The 21547-nt window shown below is 43.6% G+C and overlaps 1 protein-coding gene and 1 pseudogene across 3 annotated transcripts; one reads left to right on the top strand and one right to left on the bottom strand.

Moving 5' to 3' along the window:
• Positions 1-1254: 1254 nt before the first annotated feature.
• Positions 1255-11443, bottom strand: LOC100338779 (elongation factor 1-alpha 1 pseudogene; annotated as a pseudogene).
• Positions 1678-21342, top strand: SOSTDC1 (sclerostin domain containing 1). 3 transcript variants are annotated; one of them, XM_051832547.2, is made up of 4 exons: positions 1684-1743; positions 14604-14684; positions 17080-17429; positions 19837-21342. In XM_051832547.2, exons 3-4 carry the CDS (start codon positions 17225-17227, stop codon positions 20250-20252), a joined length of 621 nt encoding a protein of 206 aa, XP_051688507.1. In that variant the 5' UTR covers positions 1684-1743; positions 14604-14684; positions 17080-17224; the 3' UTR covers positions 20253-21342. The 3 variants fall into 3 exon arrangements, with proteins under 3 accessions (XP_002720879.1, XP_051688507.1, XP_069915684.1); XM_002720833.5 differs by lacking the exon at positions 14604-14684 and having other exon boundaries at positions 1678-1743; XM_070059583.1 differs by lacking the exons at positions 1684-1743; positions 14604-14684 and having other exon boundaries at positions 15618-17429.
• The last annotated feature ends 205 nt before the right edge of the window (positions 21343-21547 follow it).

The following is a 21547-nucleotide window of genomic DNA, read 5'->3' as shown; positions in this document are numbered from 1 at the left end:
GAATGAAACCCCAACATCGCAACATGGGACCTGGACATTGTAAGCTACATCTAACTTAGTAGGCTAAACACTCACCCTGGAGTTATTTTTGAAAGGAAAGAATGGATACCATAGAACTGCACAAGTAGCTACTGGAAGATAAAAAGAGCACTATATGGAGCACTCCCCACATGCTTGTGAGAGCTGGGGCGGAGCCAGGGCCGAAGCCGGGAGCTCGGAACTCAGTTCAGGTCTCCTGCATGGGTGGCAGGAACTCAACTGCTTAAGTCATCACTGCTGCTTCTCAGGTTCCACATTAACAGGACACTAGAGGCAGGAGCTGGAGCTGGCGTTGAATCCAGGTCGTCTGATGGGGACCATTCAGCTGCTGGGCGAATGCCCTCGCTATGGTTCAGAGTCACTGTATGTGAGAACTCTGGCCTTCTGTTTGTCTCCCTCCCTCCCTGGTCCCTCACTGAGGACTTTGGGCGAATTTCCTCCTGTTAGGACTGAAGCACTGGGGGTCTCCCCCCAACCACCCCCAGCATGGCCAGCTGCAGTCATCCGAACTGGGTTCTGCGAGCCGCCCATACCCAGTCTGCACAGTCCCTCCAGCCCGTCTGAATCTTGGGAACAGCTGGTGAATGTGGTTTCGGAAGCCTTCCTCCGGGACACTGTCAGGAATTGCACAGGTGCAATCCCAGTCTTGCGTTCCCAACTCGCTTGCTTCCCCAAAGGTTCGGATAAAGACAATCAGAAAACCAGAGGAATAAACACTTATTGGCTCAGGACAGAGGTCCCCCCACATTCAACTCTGGAAGCACTCTGTGCGTCAGTAGACAGCTGGATAAATAATGCTACAGCACGTCCACATAGCCCAACGAGGAAAGGGTTAAAAAGTGGAAACTGTTCAGGATAGAGTGTCAAATGCAAAGTGTCATTTGAGAAATCACTTGTATAAAAAAATTTAAATATATTTAAATGGCTATGCTGTAGGCCTAAACACACTTGTAAATGCAGGATGATGTTAAGAACTTCACAAAAACATTACCTGTGGTCATTTATGGAAAACAGCCTTGAAATCCAGATGAGAAGATGAATTTTATTCTTTAATTTAATTGTTTACATTTTTATTACAATTATAACCAATTATTATAAGCAATTTATTACAATTATAACCAATATTATAACCAATTATTACATTGGTTGTTTTTCATAATTTTTATAATTTTAGTCTTTGAAAAATAGGATTCTGCAAATCTTATTCAAAATCAATCATTTTAATCATTCAATAAATTCTTAAATAAGCTTCAGTATTTCTCTCATTAAGCAATCATGTTAATTTTCTTATTATTGCCACGGGACATTAAGAAATAAATTTGTGAGAAAATTTGAAAATTTTAGGCCTCATAAATTAAGAAAATATTCTATGATGAAAATCTGCACTCAATCCTCTGTAATTTAAGTGCTTAATTTTTATTATATTTTAAATTGTTTTATTGATTTAAACACATTTTGTGTATATTATGACTGGAAGTCACATACTTTTATTGAGACAAAAATAGTAAATGATTCTTAGCGACCAGTATCCTACATGTTCAGAAAAGCTTCCCTTTGCTCCAACTGTCTGCTTTTTTTCCATTGTTTATGTCTGTATATTCCAGAGCAGAATTCTGCATCATGAAAAGAATCTTCACAGGAAGGACTGGTGTCCTGGGCAGGAGAAATGAGACACCCAAAGGCCTGCATGCGTGAAATAGAAAAGTGAGTCTGAGAAACTACCCTGAGGCAGAAATCATAAGGAAGGAATAGTAAGAAATGAGGGTGGGGGCTGGCACTGTGGTATAGCGGAAAAAGCTGCTGCCTGCAGCGCCGGCATCCCATATGGGTGCTGGTTGGAGACCCGGCTGCTCCACTTCCAATCCAGCTCTCTGCTATGGCCTGGGAAAGCAGTGGAAGATGGCCCAAGTGCTCAGGCCCCTGCAACCACAGTGGGAGACCTGGAGGAAGCTCCTGCTCCTGGCTTTGGATCAGCGCAGCTCCAGTTGTTGTGGCAAATTAGGGAATGAACCAGTGGATGGAAGACCTCTCTCTCTCTCTCTCTCTGCCTCTCCTTCTCACTCTGTGTCACTCTGACTTTCAAATAAATAAATTAATTAATTAATTAAAAAAAAAGAAATGAGGATGGTTGACTCATGGAGGTGTTTGTTTATTATGAAAATAAAGGGAGCAACAGATTTTTAAGTGAGATGTTCACATATGTACTTTAATTAACTTTTTATTCATAGTTAATTAATTTTATTTTTTTTTAAAAAGATTATTTATTTGGAAGGCAGAGTTACAGAGAGAGAGAGAGAGAGAGAGAGAGAGAGGTCTTCCATCCACTGGTTCACTTCTCAGATGGCCACAACAGCCGGAACTGTGCTGATCTGAAGCCAGGAGCTAGGAGCCTCTTCGGGGTCTTCCACATGGGTCCAGGGGCCCAAAGACCTGGGCCATTTTCTACTGCTTTCCCAGGCCATAGTAGAGAGCTGGATGGGAAGTGGAACAGTCAGGTCTCAAACCAGCATCCATATGGGATGCTGGCACTGCAGGCAGCGGCTTTATGTGCTACACCACAGTGCCAGCCCTGTAGTTAATTTTCTAATGTTTATTCCTTTTTGTTTATTTGAAAGATAGAGAATGAGAGAGAGGAGAGAGAGAGAGAGAGAGTGAGAGATCTTCCACCCACTGTTCCTTCCCTAATATTCACAACAGCCAGGGCTGGGCCATGAACGCCATGTGGGTCTCCCATGTGGGTGTCAGGGACTCAGGTACTCAAGCAGTCATATGCTGCTGTCTCTAACACACATTAGCAGGTGCTGGATGGGAAGCCGAGGCAGAACGGAGTCCCTGGCACTCTGATGTGGGATTCAGGCATCCTAAGCAGTAGCCTGCCCCAAGATATACATTTTTGAAAGACTTTGGATGTATTGTGTAGAGTGCATTAGTTAAGAAGTTTTGACAGTGGGTCAGGCAAATGGTGACAGAAACTTGTACCAAGCCACTAGCTATACAGTCAATGAAAAGGTATCTAAGAGATATTTATAATTTATGGTTTCATATAAAACATAAGGCATGCATCTTATGAACCTAAACTACTGTATCTATAGTTCACCCTACTTGGAAATTACTGATGGGGAGAGTTTAATGAAAACTCTAGGGGCATGATTAGGTGATTGTGTATATATAAACAAGTCTTAAACCAGTATTATTTGATGGTAGGTTTCTAAACCAGCATCTGTGATAATAATGCTGTGGAAAAGCACCTTAATGGAATTGCTGTTAATACCTGGAGGAATTTTTTAAATTCCACTTCCAGTTGTCTTTCTGCCACTTACTCTTAGATTCCCACCCACACCCTAACCTCATCCTAACTCAGTCTATACTCACGAGGTCTCTGGTTCTCCTGACACCACTGTCTCCCACACAGCTACATTGAAAACTCAATTTTTACTTCCTTTTCCCTCATTAAACCTGGTTTTAATGGGTCTCAAAATTCTGTGACAGATCTTTGGTCAAGGTGTTTCCATTAAAAATTAGCACTGATTTTAAAAACTAATAATTTAAAACAGGCACAGACCAAAAAAAATTGTCCACAAAACATTCTCCTTTCCTTCCGAAGGTTTTACAATGCTTTGTTATCATTAACCAGTCTTTTACTATTTTGCAATTGAGACAAAAAGTTCTGAGACCATTCTTCCACCACTGATTAAGACTGGGGCAGGTATTAGGGATAATATTTATTTAGCCTCCTGAGCTTTCTGGGAAGATTTGGTGACCTTGCCACTCCAGCAGCCTTCTTGTCCACTTCTTTGATGTCACCCACAGCAACTGTCTGTCTCATATCATGGACAGCAAAATGACCCAGAGGTGGATAGTCAGAGAAGCTCTCAACACACATGGGCTTGCTGGGAACCATATCAACAGTGGCAGCATTGCCAGATTTCAAGAATGTAGGGCCATCTTCCAGTTTCTTTCCAGAATGAAGATCAACCTTTTCCTTCAGCTCAGCAAACTTGTAAGCAATGTGAGCTGTGTGACAATCCAGTACAGGGGCGTACCAAGCACTGATTTGACCTGGATAGAAGCCAGGTGGGTCATTTTTGCTGTCACCAGCAACGTTGCCATGACAAACATCTTTGACAAAACACATTCTTGACATTGAAGCCCATGTTATCCCCAGGGAGAGCCTTACTCAAAGTTTCATGGTGCATTTCAACAGATCTGACTTCAGTTGCGATGTTGACTGGAGCAAAAGTTACCACCATGCCAGGTTTGAGAACACCAGTCTCCACTCGGCCCACACAGACAGTACCAATAGCACCAATTTTGTAGACATCTTGTAGGGGCAGACGCAAAGGCTTATCAATTGGGTTAGTCGGTGGGAGGAGACAATCCAGAGATTCAAGCATGGCATTGCCATCTTTGTGGGTGACTTTCCATCCCTTGAACCATGGCACATTAGCATTTGGCTCCATTATGTTGTCACCATTCCAACCAGCGATTGGCACAAGTGCTACCGTGTCAGCGTCGTAGCCAGTTTTCTTAATGTAGGTCCTGACCTTCTTCACTATTTCCTCATATTCCTTCTGGTTGTAGAGTGGCCCAGTGAAGGCCATCTTGTTAACATAAACATTAGTTGTTTCACACCTGGTGTGTAAGCCACAAGCTCACGGGTTTGTCCATTCTTGGAGATACCAGCTTCAAATTCCCTGACACCAGCAGCAGCAATGAGAACGGCACAGGCAGCCTGAAATGTGCCTGTAATCATGTTTTTGATTAAGTCTCTGTGTGCTGGGGCATCAATGAGAGTCACATAACACTTGCTGGTCTACAGGGAGGATAGTCAGAGAAACCACAGGGAGATGATCTACAGGGAGATGTCGATGGTGATACCACACTCATGGTCAGCTTCCAGTTTATCCAAGACCCAGGCTTACTTGAAGGAGGCCTTGCCCATTTCGGCAGCCTCCTTCTCAAATTTCTCAATGGTTCTTCTGTGGGTGCCAGCACATTTGTAGATCATATGGCCAGTGGTGGTGGACTTGCCCGAATCTATGTGTCCAATGATGACAATGCAGATGTGAGCGTTTTCCTTTCCCATTTTGGCTTTTATTTAGTGGTGGTTTTCACAACACCTATATTCTGGTGGCAAACTCATTGCAATAAAACCCCTGTTCATTTTTGTCTTTCTTTCCAATCATTGGCTGACCTCTCCTAGCCTTTCTGTGTTTGAAGATCAGAATCTTCTTTTTTTCACAGTGTTTGAGCAAAGCAGTCCTCCAGTTCTGCATTCTATGGTCACACCTAGACTCTTTGACACATGGCAGCTGGATTCTGTGTCCTGAAGCACAGGGCTGAGCTTGTCTCCGTTTCACATTTGTCATGGCTAATGGAAATGTCAATGAATAAAGTCATTTTAAAATCTTTGGTATTAGCTACTAAAGTTGAACATACACACATCTTACATCTCATCAATTTCACAACTATATATTTTGTCAGAGATATCTATCTATATCCAACTATATCTTTACATATATATATATAGATGTAGATAAATATTTGTGTCCATGTGCATCAAAAGACTGGTACAAGAGTGTTCATAATAGTGCTATTGAGAATAGTTAAGCCCTGGCATCTCAATCAAGTAGACCAGTGAATTGTGGGTCTTCATGCAATGCATTATTGCATAACAACTAAGCAAAGTTATTTATATCAAGTTCAAGAACACACAAATAATCATCGCTGGTGTTGGAAGTCAGGAGAGTGTATTATTTATGGGGGAATGAAGAAAGTAGTTGGTAACAATTGGAGGTGAACTTCCAAGTGCTCAAAGTGATTCGTCTCTTGACCTGGGTGGAAGTTACAGGATGTTTTCATTTTGTGGAAATAAAAATAAGCACACGCATCTACATATTGAATACATCCCTCAGTGGCTCTCCATTGTCTATATAATAAAACCCAAGCCTCTAAAATTTGCAAAGCAGGATTATAGTCAATGATCTGCTCCCATAAACATTTCCAATCAATGTATTGGAATCAACTTATTCCCTTTTCTATCCTATCCCCTTCACTCCAGCTATGGCATTGCTGTGGGATTCCCTACACCAGAGCTTCCACTTGTGCGTAACTCAAAGGCAAGCTATTTCATTGAAAAAGAACAAAATTGAAATTAGAAGTCTGGAGGCCGGCGCTGTGGCGTAGTGGGTTAATGCCCTTCCCTGAAGCAATGACATTCCATATGGGCGCTGGTTCGAGTCCCGGCTGCTCCACTTCCCATCCAGCTCTCTGCTGTGGCCTGGGAAAGCAGCAGAAGATGACCCAAGTCCTTGGGCCCCTGCACCCACGTGGGAGACCTGGAAGAAGCTCCTGGCTCCTGGCTTCGGATCGGCGCAGCTCCAGCTGTTGCAGCCATCTGGGGAGTGAACCATTGGATGGAAGACCTCTCTCTCTGTCTCTACCTCTCTCTGTAACTCTGTCTTTGAAATAAATAAAATAAATATTTAAAAAAAAGAAATTAGAAGTCTGTGCAACAATTTTATCTTACTGTAAAGACTAGAGCATTGTTGAGCCAAATTCTCTACTAAATTCTGTTTGCTGTCCAGGTTTCTGACATACCAGGCAATTTCAAACTCTGGAGTCTCCAAAGCCACACCTGTGCTCACAGGGCAAGATCATACGCAACTTAGGCTTAGCCGTGAAGCCTGCTGGTACTCGAATAAGAGACATCTCAGGAAAGAGTGAAGCAACACTGCCCTGTTGCCAGGACTCAGAGCCTGCTTTGGCTGTGTGATGTCCCTAAGGCTGGTGGACAACAATGAAAACCTCAATGATCAAAGTATTTTCTCTACAGCTGGGTCCATAGTGATCTCAGAAAATCAGATATGGCTGTCAAAATGTCTCATGAGGGTTGGTGTCACTGTAGGTAGTAATCTTGTGGTTCTAGGTGTTCCTTTCTGTAGAAAAAAGCTGTAGTCAGTGACTAAGGAATGCCGAGAGTATCAAGTCCCTAGGAAGACATAAAGACAGCATAAGGAAATGGGATTAGGTTTTGGCTAAGTGGGCTTACCTGCAAGTCAGGGCTTCCACAAGAGGGCAAACTGGAAGGATCTGGAACAAGCACCCAGTTAAACAGAATAAGAAACTGTTCTTGGGGCCGCAGGGCCAGGATAAGTCATGAGGACACATGTGTGTCCTAACACAATTCACCAGTGACTTGAGCATGCACCAGAGTCACTTGGGGAGCTTGTTAAAATCCAGATTCCTGAGTTCCACTCCCAAGGGTTCACTCAGGACTCAGGCAGCCCCAGAATTTGTATTTCTAACAAATGCTGTTTTAGAACAACCATCAGGCTAGTGGGACAAAGCTAATTCTAGTCCCCACCTACCAGTAGGGGAGGATATTCAACATGGCTGCCAGTATGGTCAGGTTTTGTTTAGAGACTATGAGGGCTGGATGCACAGGAGGAGGAGTCAATTTCTTCTGAGCAAGGTGGTAGATGACAATAAAAACGATACCCTACTGCTGTTCCTCATTTGAACAGTCAGAGGGAAGCTGAAATCCTAACCTACTCCCTGGCACTTACATGAGCGACTTCTACATGGTAGAAATCCTTCTGGCATCTCATAGGTAGAGCCCAGGTTGCTGCTAAACATCCTACAATGCACCGGGTAGCCCCACAACAAAGGGATATCCAGCCCAAATGTCAATTGTGCAGAGTATGAGAAACCTGTCTTGAGTTGTCAGAATTAATGTTATCCATGTTGGGACAGTGTACATTATTAAAAGAAACATTCGGGTGCCGGCACTGTGGCATAGTAGGCTAAGCCTCTGTCTGCGGCACCAGCATCCCATATGGGCACCTGTTCAAGTTCTGACTGCTCCACTTCCGATCCAGCTCTCTGCTATGGCCTGGGAAAGCAGTAGAAGATGGCCCAAGTTCTTGGGCCCCTGCACCCACATGGGAGATCTGGAAGAAGCTCTTGGCTCCTGCCTTCAGATTGGTACACTTCTGGCCGTTGCAGCCATTTGGAGAGTGAACCAGCAGATGGAAGACATCTCTCTCTCCCTCTCTCTCTCTCTCTGCCTCTCTTTCTCTCTCTGTGTAACTTTCAAATGAATTAATATATCTTTAGAATGGTTTCTTTTTTTATTTTATTATTTTATTTTATTATTTTTTTTTTGACAGGCAGAGTGGACAGTGAGAGAGAGAGAGAAAGGTCTTCCTTTGCCGTTGGTTCACCCTCCAATGGCCGCCGCGCTGATCCGATGGCAGGAGCCAGGTACTTCTCCTGGTCTCTCATGGGGTGCAGGGCCGAAGCACTTGGGCCATCCTCCACTGCACTCCCTGGCCACAGCAGAGAGCTGGCCTGGAAGAGGGGCAACCGGGACAGAATCCGGTGCCCCGACTGGGACTAGAACCCGGTGTGCTGGTGCCGCAAGGCGGAGGATTAGCCTAGTGAGCCACGGTGTCGGCCAGGAATTAATATATCTTTAAAAAAAAAGAATCACAAAAGATAGCTAAAAGTCATGTAACTTGTTCTTTTAAAAAAATTTTAAAAATGAAAGAAACTTTCTTACCACAGATAAAATCAAAGAGCACGAGTGTTTCCCACAGTGGCTAAGACACTTCTTGGAATGCCTGCATCCCATATCCCAGTGCCTAGGTTCAAGTTTCAGCTCCACTTCCAATTCCATCTTCCTGCTAATGCATATCTTTGGAGGTAGCAGGTGTTGGCTCAAGTACTTGGGCCCTGCTACCCACATGGGAAACCTGGATTGAGTTCTGGGCTCCTGGCTTTGGCCTGACCCAGCCATGGCTATTTGCATGCATTTGGGAGAGTCAACCAGTGGATGGACGATCTCTGTCTCTTTGCCTTTCAAATAAATGAAAATAAAGAAATTTTAAAAAAAATTTAAAAAGCACCTAAACAAGATAAATTATGAGACAGCTCATAAAGGAGGTAAAGGAAGAGGAAAGAAAATTGTCCAGAGAGATTAGATTCCATTAGTAAGAGGGAAGAAAATGGTAGGGGGTCTGTGTTTTATTGCTTTTCTTTTTTTTTCTAAGATTTATTTAATTTATTTGAAAGGCAGAATTAGAGAGAGAGAAAGGGAGACATAAAAAGAGAGAGATCCTTTATTTCTCTGGTTCACTCCCCAAATGGCTGCAATGGAAGCCAGGAACCAGGAGCTTCATCTGGGTTTTCCACATGGGTGCAATGACTTGGGCCATCTTCCACTGCTTTCCTAGGTGCATTAGCAGGGAGCTGGATTGGAAGTGGAGCCATCAGGTCTCAAATCATCACTCATATGGGATGCTGGTACTGCAGGTAGCAGCTTAATCCATTATGCCATAATGTCAGCCCTGAGGTTTACCTTCCGTAACTAGGCCATTTTTGACAGTCCTGGGCTAAATACTTGTTAATATGAAATGATTGAATTTTTTGTTCTCTCTGTAAGGATTTTAAAAATGTTTAATTATTTATTTTATTTAAGAGGCAGAGACACACCTCTACCTCTCCCTACCACACACACACACACACACACACAAAGAGAGAGAGTCCTCCCATTCTCTGTACCACTCCCCAAACGTCTGGGAACCAGGAACTCAATCCATGTCTCCCATGTGAGTGGCAGGGACCCAAGCACTTGAACCATCAACTGCTGCTACCATCCTGCTTATCAGCAGGAAGCTGGAACTGGGGACCCACGCACTCAGACATGGGGCCTGGTCTTCTCAGGTGATGTCTTAACCATTGCACCAAATATGCACCCTCTAAGGATTTGGATAGAGGAGGGTCTGTAGAAGGTTGTTGGGATTTATCTTCATGGTTAATCACGTTTCCATTTAACAAGTTCTAGCCTATTAACTAGAACATTCTGAAAACAGTTTAAATCCACGGTGCGGCAGATACAGGCTGGGATTGGGTGGGTGCGTAGCTAGCAGTTAGGATGCCAGTTGAGATGGTTGTGTCCCACGTGACAGTGTCTGAGTGGAACACCCAGGTCTAGCTCCTGATTCCACCTTCTTGCCAGTCTAAGTCTTGGGAGGAAGCAGCAAAGGTGCAAGTGATTGGGTTCCTGCACTCACAAGGGAGACTGGATGATGTTCCTGGCTTCCTACCTGGCATTGCAGGCATTTGGGGAGTGAATCAGCAGATGGGTGTGCTCTCTCTATGTCTCTGTGTGTCAGTCTGTTTCTATCTCAGTGTGTCTCTCTGTGCTTTTCTAATTAAAAAAAAAAGTCCATGGAAAACTGGAATGAGAAGACAAGTTTCTTTTGGTGCAAAAAATTTTGCAATCCATGTGTTAGGAAAAGAGGCACAGAATAGGAAGCAGTATATAAATCTACAGCCAGGCCGAATTCATTCAGGGAAAATAAATTCGTAGAGGCGGGTGACCAACTACTGGAGTGCACATTGATGGAACTTGAGGTAGAAAGCCCCAGCCCCAGGGGTGGGCCTTTTTATATTTTAGGAGGGCTAGGGATGGAGGAGGGGGTAGGGTGCAGCAGGTGGAGGTGAGTTCCTGGAACTGGTCTTTCAGGTGGCTGTGTGGGACCTTGGGAACCTGGGAAAGAATGCAGGGGGTGGGGTGTAAAGGTAATAGGGTGTGAGACCCAATTGAGATTCAAGGGCAAGGAATATATTCCAATGTTTATCTATCTTTTGGGCAATGAACAAGAATGGCTGAAGCTTATGTCTCTGTTCCATCACCCTAAAAGGTATTCAAAAAGTTCAAGAGAATTCCAAGAAAAAACTATGTGTGGATTTCAATTTTTTTGCCTCCAAAATAAATTTACCTTTTAAAAAAAAAAAAGATTTATTTATTTATTTGAAAGGCAGAGTTACACAGAGAGAGGAGAGGCAGAGAGAGAGAGAGGTCTTCCATTCTCTGGTTCACCCTCCAATTGGCTGCACCAGCCGGAGCTTTCCCGATCCAAACCCAGGAACCAGGAACTTCCTCCAGGTCTCCCAGGTAGGTGCAGGGGCCCAAGGACTTGGCCATCTTCTACTGCTTTCCCAGAACATAGCAAAGAGCCGGATTGGAAGTGGAGCAGCCAGGACTCGAACCAGCGCCCATATGGGATGTCTGCACTGCAGGTGGTGGCTTAACCCGCTACACCATAGTGCCAGCCCCTACCTTTTATTTTTGTTCCCCTTAAACATTAGGGAGTAATCTTGAATAGTTCATTCTTGTGTTCACTGAAATTTTTTTGTTCATTTTTTTTCTGATTCTTCCTGTCTGTCAAAGACAAAAATAATGTTGAGGTGATTTTTATTTTTAGCCATTATTGCTTTCTTCATTTACCTCTTTGCCAGACTGACCAATTTCTTCCCTCAACTTTCTGTTCTTCCAGGGTAATTTTTCTTATTTGGTGCTTCACCTGAAGACTCTAATGGGAAACAGTACTCTTAGATTCACATTCAATGGCTATTTTTTTTCCATTTTATACTAGATTTTTATGCTATTTTTTAATTAATTAATGTTTTTTTGACAGGCAGAGTGGACAGTGAGAGAGAGACAGAGAGAGAGAAAGGTCTTCCTTTTGTCGTTGGTTCACCCTCCAATGGCCACCGCGGCCAGCGCACCGCGCTGATCCTAAGGCAGGAGTCAGGTGCTTATCCTGGTCTCCCATGCGGATGCAGGACCCAAGCACTTGGGCCATCCTCCACTGCACTCCCGGGCCACAGCAGAGAGCTGGCCTGGAAGAGGGGCAACCGGGACAGAATCAGGTGCCCCGACCGGGACTAGAACCCAGTGTGCCGGCGCCAGTAGGCAGAGGATTAACCTATTGAGCCGTGGTGCCGGCCACTAGATTTTTTTGTTGTTGTTGTTCCTCTGTGAGGTAGGTGAAGCTGGTCATGTTATGCAAATGCAAGAACTAACTTAACAGAGTTTTAAGAGATTGGGGCTGGAAATTTTAGGAAATTACGGGGCAGTGGGTTAAGCAGCTGCTTGCAACTGGACATCCCATATCAGAACACTGCTTTGAGGCTTTGCTCTTCTGCTTTGGATGTAGTTTCTTGTTGATGCTCCCGCGAGGGCAACAGATGATAGTCCCAAGTACCTGAGCCCCTGTCACCCACATGGGAAACCTAGATTAAGTTCTGGGCTCCTGGTTTCAGTTTGGCCCTGCTCTGGCTGTTGAAGCAATCTGAGGAGTGACCAGCAGATGGAAGATCTCTCTCTCTTTTCTCTCTCTCTCTCTCGCTCTCGCTCTCACTCTCACTCTCGCTCTCTGCCACTCTGCCTTTCAAATAATAAATAAATAAATATTTTTTAAAAGCTTTAGGAAATACATTCAAGTTCATACAGATTGTGAAGGGTGGAAATAAGATACAAATGCAGATTTCTGATTCTAGTTCCAGGAATCATATGATAAACAATGCTATTTGGAACACTAAAATTACCTTCCAGCTTTTGCATATGAGACCAGTAGTAATAATTCTAATTCCAAGGTTAGATTCTAAATAGTGGTACACTGAGTCTACTGTGGACTGGAAAATGGTTCTCAAAGCTCCCTGAAGAGAGAATGTTGCAGGGCTGGTCCTGTGGCCGAGTAGGTTAAGCCTCTCCCTGGCAACGGTCATCCCATAAGGGTGCTGGTTTGTGTCCCAGCTGCTCCTTTTCCCAATCCAGCTCTCTGCTTATGGCCTGAGAAAACAGTGAAAAATGGCTCAAGTGCTTGGGCCCTTGTACCCATGTGGGAGACCCAGAAGAAGCTCCTGACTCCTGGCTTCAGCCTGGACCAGCCCCAGCTGTTGAAGCCATCTGGGAAGTGAACCAGCAGATAGAAGACCTTTCTCTTTGTCTCTCCCTCTCTCCGTCTATAACTCTGCCTTTCAAATAAATAAATAAACCTTAAAAAAAGAGAGTGAATGCTGCAAAATCACATCTGATGGTCTCAAGGCCCAAGTATTTTTTTTTTTAGAATTCTTTTATTTAATGAGTACAAATTTCGTAAGTACAACTTTAGGAATATAGAGATTCTTCCCACTATACCCACCCTCCCACCCCCACTCACACCCCACCTCTTCCTCCTTCTCTCATTCCCAGTCCCATTCTCCATTAAGATTCATTTTCAATTAACTTTATACACAGAAGACCAGCTCTATACTAAGTCAAGTTTTTATCAATTTGCACACATACACTCAAAATATAAAAAACTGTCAGAGAATAAGTTTTACAGTTAACTCTCATAATGCAACTCATTGAGGACAGAGGTCCTGCATGGGAAGTTAGTGCACAGTGACTCCTGTTGTTAATTTAACAGCACTTTTATGTGTGACGTCAGTGACCACCCGAGGCTCTTGACATGAGCTGCCAAGGCTATGGAAGCCTTTTGAATCCACAATCTCTGTCATTATTTAGACAAGCAAAGTGGAAGTTCTCTTCTCCCTTCAGAGAACAAGTACCTCCTTCTTTGATGGCCCCTTCTTTCCACTAGGGTCTCACTCACTGAGAAGTCCCTCATATAGGATTTTTTTTTTTTTCCCCACAGTGTCTTGGCTTTCTATGCCTGAAGTGCTCTCATGGGCTTTTCAGCCAGATCAGAATAAGGCCCTAGTATAACTCACAAAATGGCTTCATTACTATAGTTTCATTTTTATGCAAATGATATTGTTTTGTTATCTATGGCTATATAGTAAATTAGCCCAACACTTAGTTAAAACACCAAGCTGCTCACAGTTCCTGTGGGTACCCTGCCTCAGTGAGAGTGTAGGCCAGGGCTGGAGTTTCCTATGCAGCGTTAACTGTGAGAGAAATTTGCTCCCATGCTCACTCATGTGGTTGTTGCTAGAATTCTGGTCATATGAATGATTGTCTGATGGCTTCAGGCCCTTGTTGGCTGCAGACATCAATTAATTGCCACATGGGCTCCCATCATGGTAGGTGGCTTCGGTCAAACAAAAGAGTTAGAGCAGGATAGAACTCGAGTCATAGAAGTCACATCTCATCACATGAGCATCATCCATGCATTGGGAATTAGTCTAAGTTCAGCCCACAGTCAAGGAAAAGGGCTTGCTGCAAAAATGTGAAAAGCATGAGGACAGGGTTGCTGGGTGCCACAAATGTTAGCCAAGCCTTTTTTATGTTAAATGGTGTATTTCTGTATTTCTTAAAGAATCTGCGTAGTCATGTATTTCACATGACTCTTCCAGCATGAGGCTTGCCAAAATCATCAAGCACCAGTTACTTAGGTACCCATGCATGGGATGCTGAACTGACATTTGAAGAGGTAGAGGACAAGAGATGTTTTCCTAGTTCTTGTGTCATCTAAATTGAGGCTTCAAGGAAAAATGTGTATCAGCTAAGGAAGAACAGGATGAGGGAAGGATGCTCCAAGAATTATGATATTAAGCACCTGCACCCAAAATCTTATCAGAGTATGACAATGTGGGGTTGCTTTAAACAGATCAGAATAACTGTTGAACATTAAATTTATGATTATTTTTATTTTACTAAAGTGGTTTTGCTAAAGCTCCAAGATATATTGGAGCTAAAAGCTCACATTTTTTCTTGCATGCATTCACCAATGACATTGCCTTTTCCCCTAATTTTGCTTCTTTTGAAGGTGATATCCTGAGGCTGAGCCTACAGAAGCAAGGATGCAGAACAATTATGGTTATTTGGTAATTCTGATTAGCCAAACCTGGTAATGAAATTCATCTTAAAATATCTCCTGCTCCTGACACAGAAAAGATAAAATTTGTGGGGAATAGGTTAGATTATTTTGATCCTTTTACTTCTCATAGGCCTTGAGTCTACAGGTCAATGGCCAATATTCACCTACTTTGTGTAATTAACATCCAACTCACAGATAATAACAAGACTTGACATCTTAGAAGAATGTCCAATAGAGATTCTAGTTGCACAAATTTAACTGATAGATTATTTTCCAGGAAGGATGTTACAATAAATGCTTGCAACCTCAGGAGAGATCTGATTGTTATTAGGAAGTACTTATACATTAAGTTGATTGTGTGACTCTGGACTGTAAATTTTGTATTATGTAGAATTTTAGACATACACAGAAGGAAACAGAACAGAACACCTGTCATCCTGCCCAACAACCACCAACCAGTCCTTCTGCACCCACACCCTTACCCACCCTCTCCCATGTTATTCTAGACACCGTATCATTTCATCTACATATATTTCAGCATATATCTCTAACAGAAAGGCAGTCATTGTTTTAAAACAAAGCTATAGAATCATTTTCTCTTAAAAAAAATCCTGATAAATCATTACTATTATTAGTCTTCTTAAATCATTAAATTTTATTGTTAAACTTTTATTTATTTGTTTGGATTTTCCATCTGCTCAATTGCCCTCCAAATGTCTACAACAGATAAGGCTTGACCAGGTTGGAGTCAGGAGCCCAGTTTGGGTCTCCCACACCGGCGGCAGGAACCCCGTATTTGCACCATCATCTGCTGTTTCCTATGAGCACATTAAAGCAGCAACCGGGAGTCAGAAGTGGAGCTGAGATTGAAACTCAAGCATTCTGGTGTGGGATGGGGGCCTCATAAGTGAGGTCTTAACCACTGTGCCAAATACCCACCCCCAAAAGTAGTCCTGTATTCTTATTTTTACTTTCTTTTTATAGTGACGTAAGGGATCTACGTTTCTCAATCAGGGTTGGTTTTCCTTCCTAGGAGTCACTTGGCAATATTTGAAGCTATTTTGCTGTTGTTGTATGAGTGATGGTGTTACTGGGATCTAGTGGGTAGAAGCCGGGATGCTGCTCCACATACAGAACAACCTCCCTGCCTCCAACACAAAAAACTGTCCCAAAGTGTCAGCAGTGTCACTGTGAAGAAATCCATATAGATGGACTGGCAGAGAGAGAGAGAGAGAGAGAGAGAGCGCTAGTTAGCAATATAGGTGGTAGATAAATTTACCTAGATGGTGGATATATAGATAGATAAATGACAGGTGGATAGATGAAAGATAGATAGCTGTTACAACAGGCAAATGCTTATCAAGTCAGAAAAAAAAAAAACCACCCATGCTATAAGGTCTTTTTAGTAGCCACACAAAGGATAAAATTGATTTGTAACTGGAAAAGTGATTCAATGGAATCACATTATCCTAGTGGGAATGTCCCAGGAATCAGATGGAAATTCATGATTTGGGGAGGTGTGGAGGGACAGGGATGGGTGGCCCGTGTTAATTAATGGAACATCTGTTCCAGGTGAGTGCATGAACTAGTTTAGAAAAATACTCTGTTTCTTATTTCAGGGGCAGCGTCAAAGGCAGTCAGGAACAAAATATTGGGTAACAACGAGCAAATATGTTCTGCAGCAAGTAAAAAACTCGAGTAAAATTATTTTGACTTGGCTGAACGTTCACCTGTCACAAACGACTTTCTTTCATGTAAAACGATGCTATGGATGTGAATGCTTGTGGCACATTTCTAAGAGGAAAATCGATACCAGTGACTTTAGTGTAGACAGAGCTCCGCCTATCATCCCCCCACCCAGAACCCCTGGCAGTAACTTGCCTCGCAGCGCAGTGGTTCTCACAGATCAAAGCTGCATTATTTAAGTGTGTCCAGGGGGCAGATTTTCGCTTTGCGCCTCATCCTTTAAAGTAAAGCAATCGCTGGCTTGCTTCTCGAGAATGAAAATATGTTAGACTAACTGGGTGCTTCATGCAAGTCCTCCCCTCTTTAAACTCACGTGGATCCCTCCTGGTATCCGGGATGAACTCCCTCCCTGCCCCCAGGAACCCACTACGGGAGGGGAGCACGGGACAACTGTGGGAAAGCCAGTCTCTCCGAAGGCACGGCAGTAGATTCTCATTCAAATCCAACCGGAACGTGAACTAGATGCAGCCTGGGAAGCGGCACAGGGCGAGTCCGGAGTTGCCATAGAATGCGCCTGCCTGCTCCGCTTCACCCAGGAGTGAAACCCAAGTCTGGCAATTTCAGGCGATCTGTGTGTTAGCAAGCTCCTCCTTTCCTGCTGTCTTCTTTTTCCATTGGTAAAAGTGTTCTGCAGGGTCACACAGGAATCCCACCCCTTCTCTGTGTTTGCACTCCGCAGCTCTCCACAACTTTACACCTGAATGCACGCCAAACCTCTGTGACTATATAAAGGCAACCTGGAGGAGGGACTGCACATTTCCAGCGCATGCAGCAGCCGCGGAGGAATTGGCCGGCTCTCCAGCCCAAGCAAACCTCTGCTCACCATGCTTCCTCCTGCCATTCATTTGTCCCTCATTCCCCTCGCGTGCATCCTCACGAAAAGCTGCTTGGCTTTTAAAAATGATGCCACCGAAATCCTATATCCACATGTGGTGAAGCCTGTCCCAGCACACCCCAACAGCAGCAGCACGCTGAATCAAGCCAGGAACGGAGGCAGGCATCTCAGTCACACTGGACTGGATCGAAACAGTAAGTGCCTTCTCTTTGTACAGATTCTTCTCTCTTCTTGTTTGGCGGCATCAGCTCACATTCCTGTCCAATTGTTCCATTGCTAACTAACCTGAACCGTACATGTTTTGTTCAACAGTCTGCGAGTAATCTGTCGCACGTGTAGGGTGGCGTTCTTGCCAGGGTGGTGATGTTAGAGTTAATGTAACTGAAACAGTGCTTTGCCAATCCAAGCGCAGACTGAAGTTTTTCAGACATCCACAAAGAAAGCATTTCCAGGAATGAAACTGTTGCTTCTCTAGGACCAGGGACAATGAGAAATTTTAAAAGCATTGTTCTGCATTGTTTGGTCAGTTTGTTTCAAGACCTGTGCTATTCTGATTAAGTGGATCAAGGTAACTAACCAAAAGTATGCCTAAGAAACCACGCAGAGGGAAAAGGAAGCTTTCGGAGAAAAAGATGTTCTCATGGATTTCTGAAGTGTGTTTAATGAAAAAGAGTTGAAAGTTTTGATTATGCTCAGTAGCTCAGTGTAAAAGGGAATAAAACTGAAACACATGGGGGAATCATATCTTTCTAAAATAATTTCTTATGAATAGGCCAAAATTTAAGTAATTATGTGTTGTTGTGAACTACTGGGGACATTCTTATCACTTAAGGGATTTGGAATAACATACAGTAATGTTTTGTGCCGGGTGCATTTTTTTTTTTCCTTTTCTGTCTGCTGACTTGGCACACTAATTAACCACTAGTTAGGGGGATTCAAATGTCTTCTAGCTTTTGTTTCATTCCTTTCCTAGAGGAGAGTTTGCATGCTTATAATCAGGGGGAAACAGCACAGCGCACAGGAAATCTTGCACAAATATTCTGCCCCTCCTCCCAGCTCCATTCAACCACCCCAAGGAGCCTTGACCTCTGAGAAGTCAAAGCTGACACAGCGGCTACTGTCTTTCCAAGACAGTCAGCGTGTTTGAACTTTTCACCAAGATGGTTGTTTTCAAGCACATAGGAACTTATCTGATTGTTATTAGATTCCGGAGCAACGTAGTGGGATTCACTGGCAGTGAACTGTCACTGGAAAAAAAAAAAAAAAACTGGCTCTCTGTGTGCACAGGAACAAAAACTAGACAGGTCAAAGTCATCTCCGGCTGCTTCCAGGTGCATTCCCCAGGCAGCTGTGAGGTGAGCTGGAATCCGAGTGAGGCAAGCCCACCACTCTGTCTAGCAAACAGTTCTCCCTTTGATTTTCATCACACACCTTTAGATTTATATGCATGTGTGTGTGAACATACATGTATCTCAGAAATTCTGGTGTAGAGAGATGAACTTAAACTCCTGATTCAGTGTCTGCCTTGAGGTAGCTTTAGTATTCTATGTAAAACCATTGCAATGCCCTTCCTTGACTTTTTACATTTGACTATACTTTAAAACATTCTTTTGTCATACTGGTTAATAAGCCTTGATGCATTTTCAAGCTTGTTCTGGGCAATTCTGTTCAAGTTTAGATAACAAAGCAAGGGTAAGGAAAACTGCAAATATTTTCAAGATTAATTTTTTTGCTTTAATTATATTAGGCATGTAATAAAACCCAGCCAATTAGGGAACATACTTATCAAATCTAAATAACTAAAACAAAACGTTTGCCATGGCCAATATTCAGGAAATGAACACCGTAGTTCCTTTTGCAGTTGTAAATCAGACATGTTAAGGCACTGTTTTTTTCCTCCCATAAAATTCATGGAAATGTAGCCAAGTTGTTATGGTAACCATACGTTCCTGATTTAGGGGCTTTTATATTCTTTAAATGCTGAGTTGTGGTGGCATTTTGCATTTCAAACATTTTCAATTTGTATTTTTAAAACACAGCTTGGGAATTTATGTTTGAAATGCGGTTATTAAGTTTGATATGCAAGATGTCAGATGTTGTACACATATGTATGATCTTCTGCAGCTGAACGCTATAATTGCAATAAAATCCTACAGAGTGCACATGCGTTGTAGGCAGCATTGAAACACTTCCCACGTTTTCTCAACAGAGTTTTTAAAAAGCTAATTAAAAGCACTTGCAGACATGAACCAATAGGACCCATCAGAGAGTGAACATTACAGGATACTGTTCTAAACTGGTTGAAGAATGAATGTTTGCACACAAATGTTAAGAGCCGCTAAATCTTGACTGCGGGAGCCAGACTCAGAAAGTGGGATTTTTCAAATACTCTAATAAGCAGTCAGCTATGGAAATACCCAAAAAATATCAGGCCCCTGTGCGGCACAAGTCACTCACAGCCAAGTAACTCTCACGACAGGGTCTCTGTGAGCTTGCAGGCAGAGCCGGCGTCCTCTCGCTACCTGGTAACTCGCCAGGGCTCAGATGTTCTTTCCGTCCTGGGTCCTCTTCTCTGATGCCTTGTCTCTCCGTCTTCCGCAGCTCGGGTTCAAGTGGGCTGCCGGGAGCTGCGGTCCACCAAGTACATCTCCGACGGCCAGTGCACCAGCATCAGCCCGCTGAAGGAGCTCGTGTGTGCCGGCGAGTGCTTGCCGCTACCCGTGCTCCCCAACTGGATCGGGGGAGGCTACGGCACCAAGTTCTGGAGCAGGAGGAGCGCGCAGGAGTGGCGCTGCGTCAACGACAAGACGCGCACGCAGAGGATCCAGCTGCAGTGTCAGGACGGCAGCACGCGCACCTACAAAGTCACCGTGGTCACCGCCTGCAAGTGCAAGCGGTACACCCGGCAGCACAACGAGTCCAGCCACAACTTCGAGAGCGTGTCCCCGGCCAAGCCCGCCCCGCACCCCAGGGAGCGGAAACGAGCCAGCAAGGCCGGCAAGCACAGCCTGAGTTAGGGCGCCCGCTCTCGGACCGGGACTGACCGGGGGTCACCGACCCTCTGCTTTGCAGACTGGGTTTGCTTTGCGAGAGACTGGAGCCTGCCATTGCTGTGTCTCACTTGAAAGTTGACGCTTTCTACTTTGATCGCACCCAGTGAGCTGCCCTGAGTATCAGGAGCTTCTTGGGGGAGGTGAATGAGGGTGGGGGTGGGAAGGAGAGTTTTTATTTTATTTTTTTCCTTTTTAAGTTTTTCATGAGGTCACGACCAATCAGAGCAATTTGCAATTCAATTCCACGCCTCCTGCTCTTAAAAGTTGTTGATCCTATGCAGGGATCTGTAAGACAGAAGAGTCTTTCAGGTACCTTCCACTCCCTAGCCCATCCCCATCCCCCAAAACAACCTTCACAACAGAAGAAACAAAAAAAGAAAAGAAATATGGTAGCCATGAACTATCCACAGTTGCATTTCAGACAGGTCCGGTGGCCCGCCCATGATCTTCCCTATGTAAAATGCGAAAGAGCTCCTGACATTTTCACTTTTGAAAACAAGCCCTGTAGCTTTTTCCAGTCTCCCAGTAGGACGTTGTACCCCGCATGCTGACTCTTGCTTGGAGTGGAATGCCAGAAATGCTTGGCAGCAGCTAATAAGTAAAGCTGATTAACTATTTATTTGTCAATGTTATTATTTAATTGAGCTTTCTACCTGTGATTTTTTTCAAAATGTTAATTTTCTTTTTTTTTTTTAATGTTTTGAAGCTTTTTCATGTACTTAAATATTTGCCTCTGTGATTTGTGGTTGAGCAGAAAATATGAAAGTATGTGTTGTAGATATGTAAAATAAATAATTTAGCCCCTTTATTGCTTATGTTGCATCATGGACTTTGTCAATAGTATGAATCTTTCTAAATCCATGAGATGCTTTGTAATCCTGAAATAGGTAAAACTTCCTTGTTTAAACTGTGCAATTGGAAGCTGACTTGACTTTCAATCCCACTGGTATCTTTCAACAAAAAATAAACACTCCTAAAAGTGATTGTCCTTCCTTCTAATGTGTATAATAAAAAGGCACATGTTGGCAGAAATTGTAGAATAAATGGACTCCGGTGAGCAATGATTTTTTTTTTCTAAGTGACATTCAAGACTTGACAGACACATCTGTGGAAGAGAGAGAAAGGCAGACCATGGCTTCAGAAAACAGGATGAGTGCAAAAGTTGGGTGGCAGCCCAGTGGTAGGCTGTAATGAGAATATCAGATTGACATCCAGTAGGGTAGTGGATGTCAAGTCTGGCGCACATTATAATCACCTGG

Source organism: Oryctolagus cuniculus, chromosome 16, assembly GCF_964237555.1.
Source record: "Oryctolagus cuniculus chromosome 16, mOryCun1.1, whole genome shotgun sequence".
Lineage (NCBI taxonomy): Eukaryota > Metazoa > Chordata > Mammalia > Lagomorpha > Leporidae > Oryctolagus > Oryctolagus cuniculus.
The sequence above is the reverse complement of the archived record's forward strand: the minus strand, read 5'-3'. Positions and strand labels throughout refer to the sequence as shown.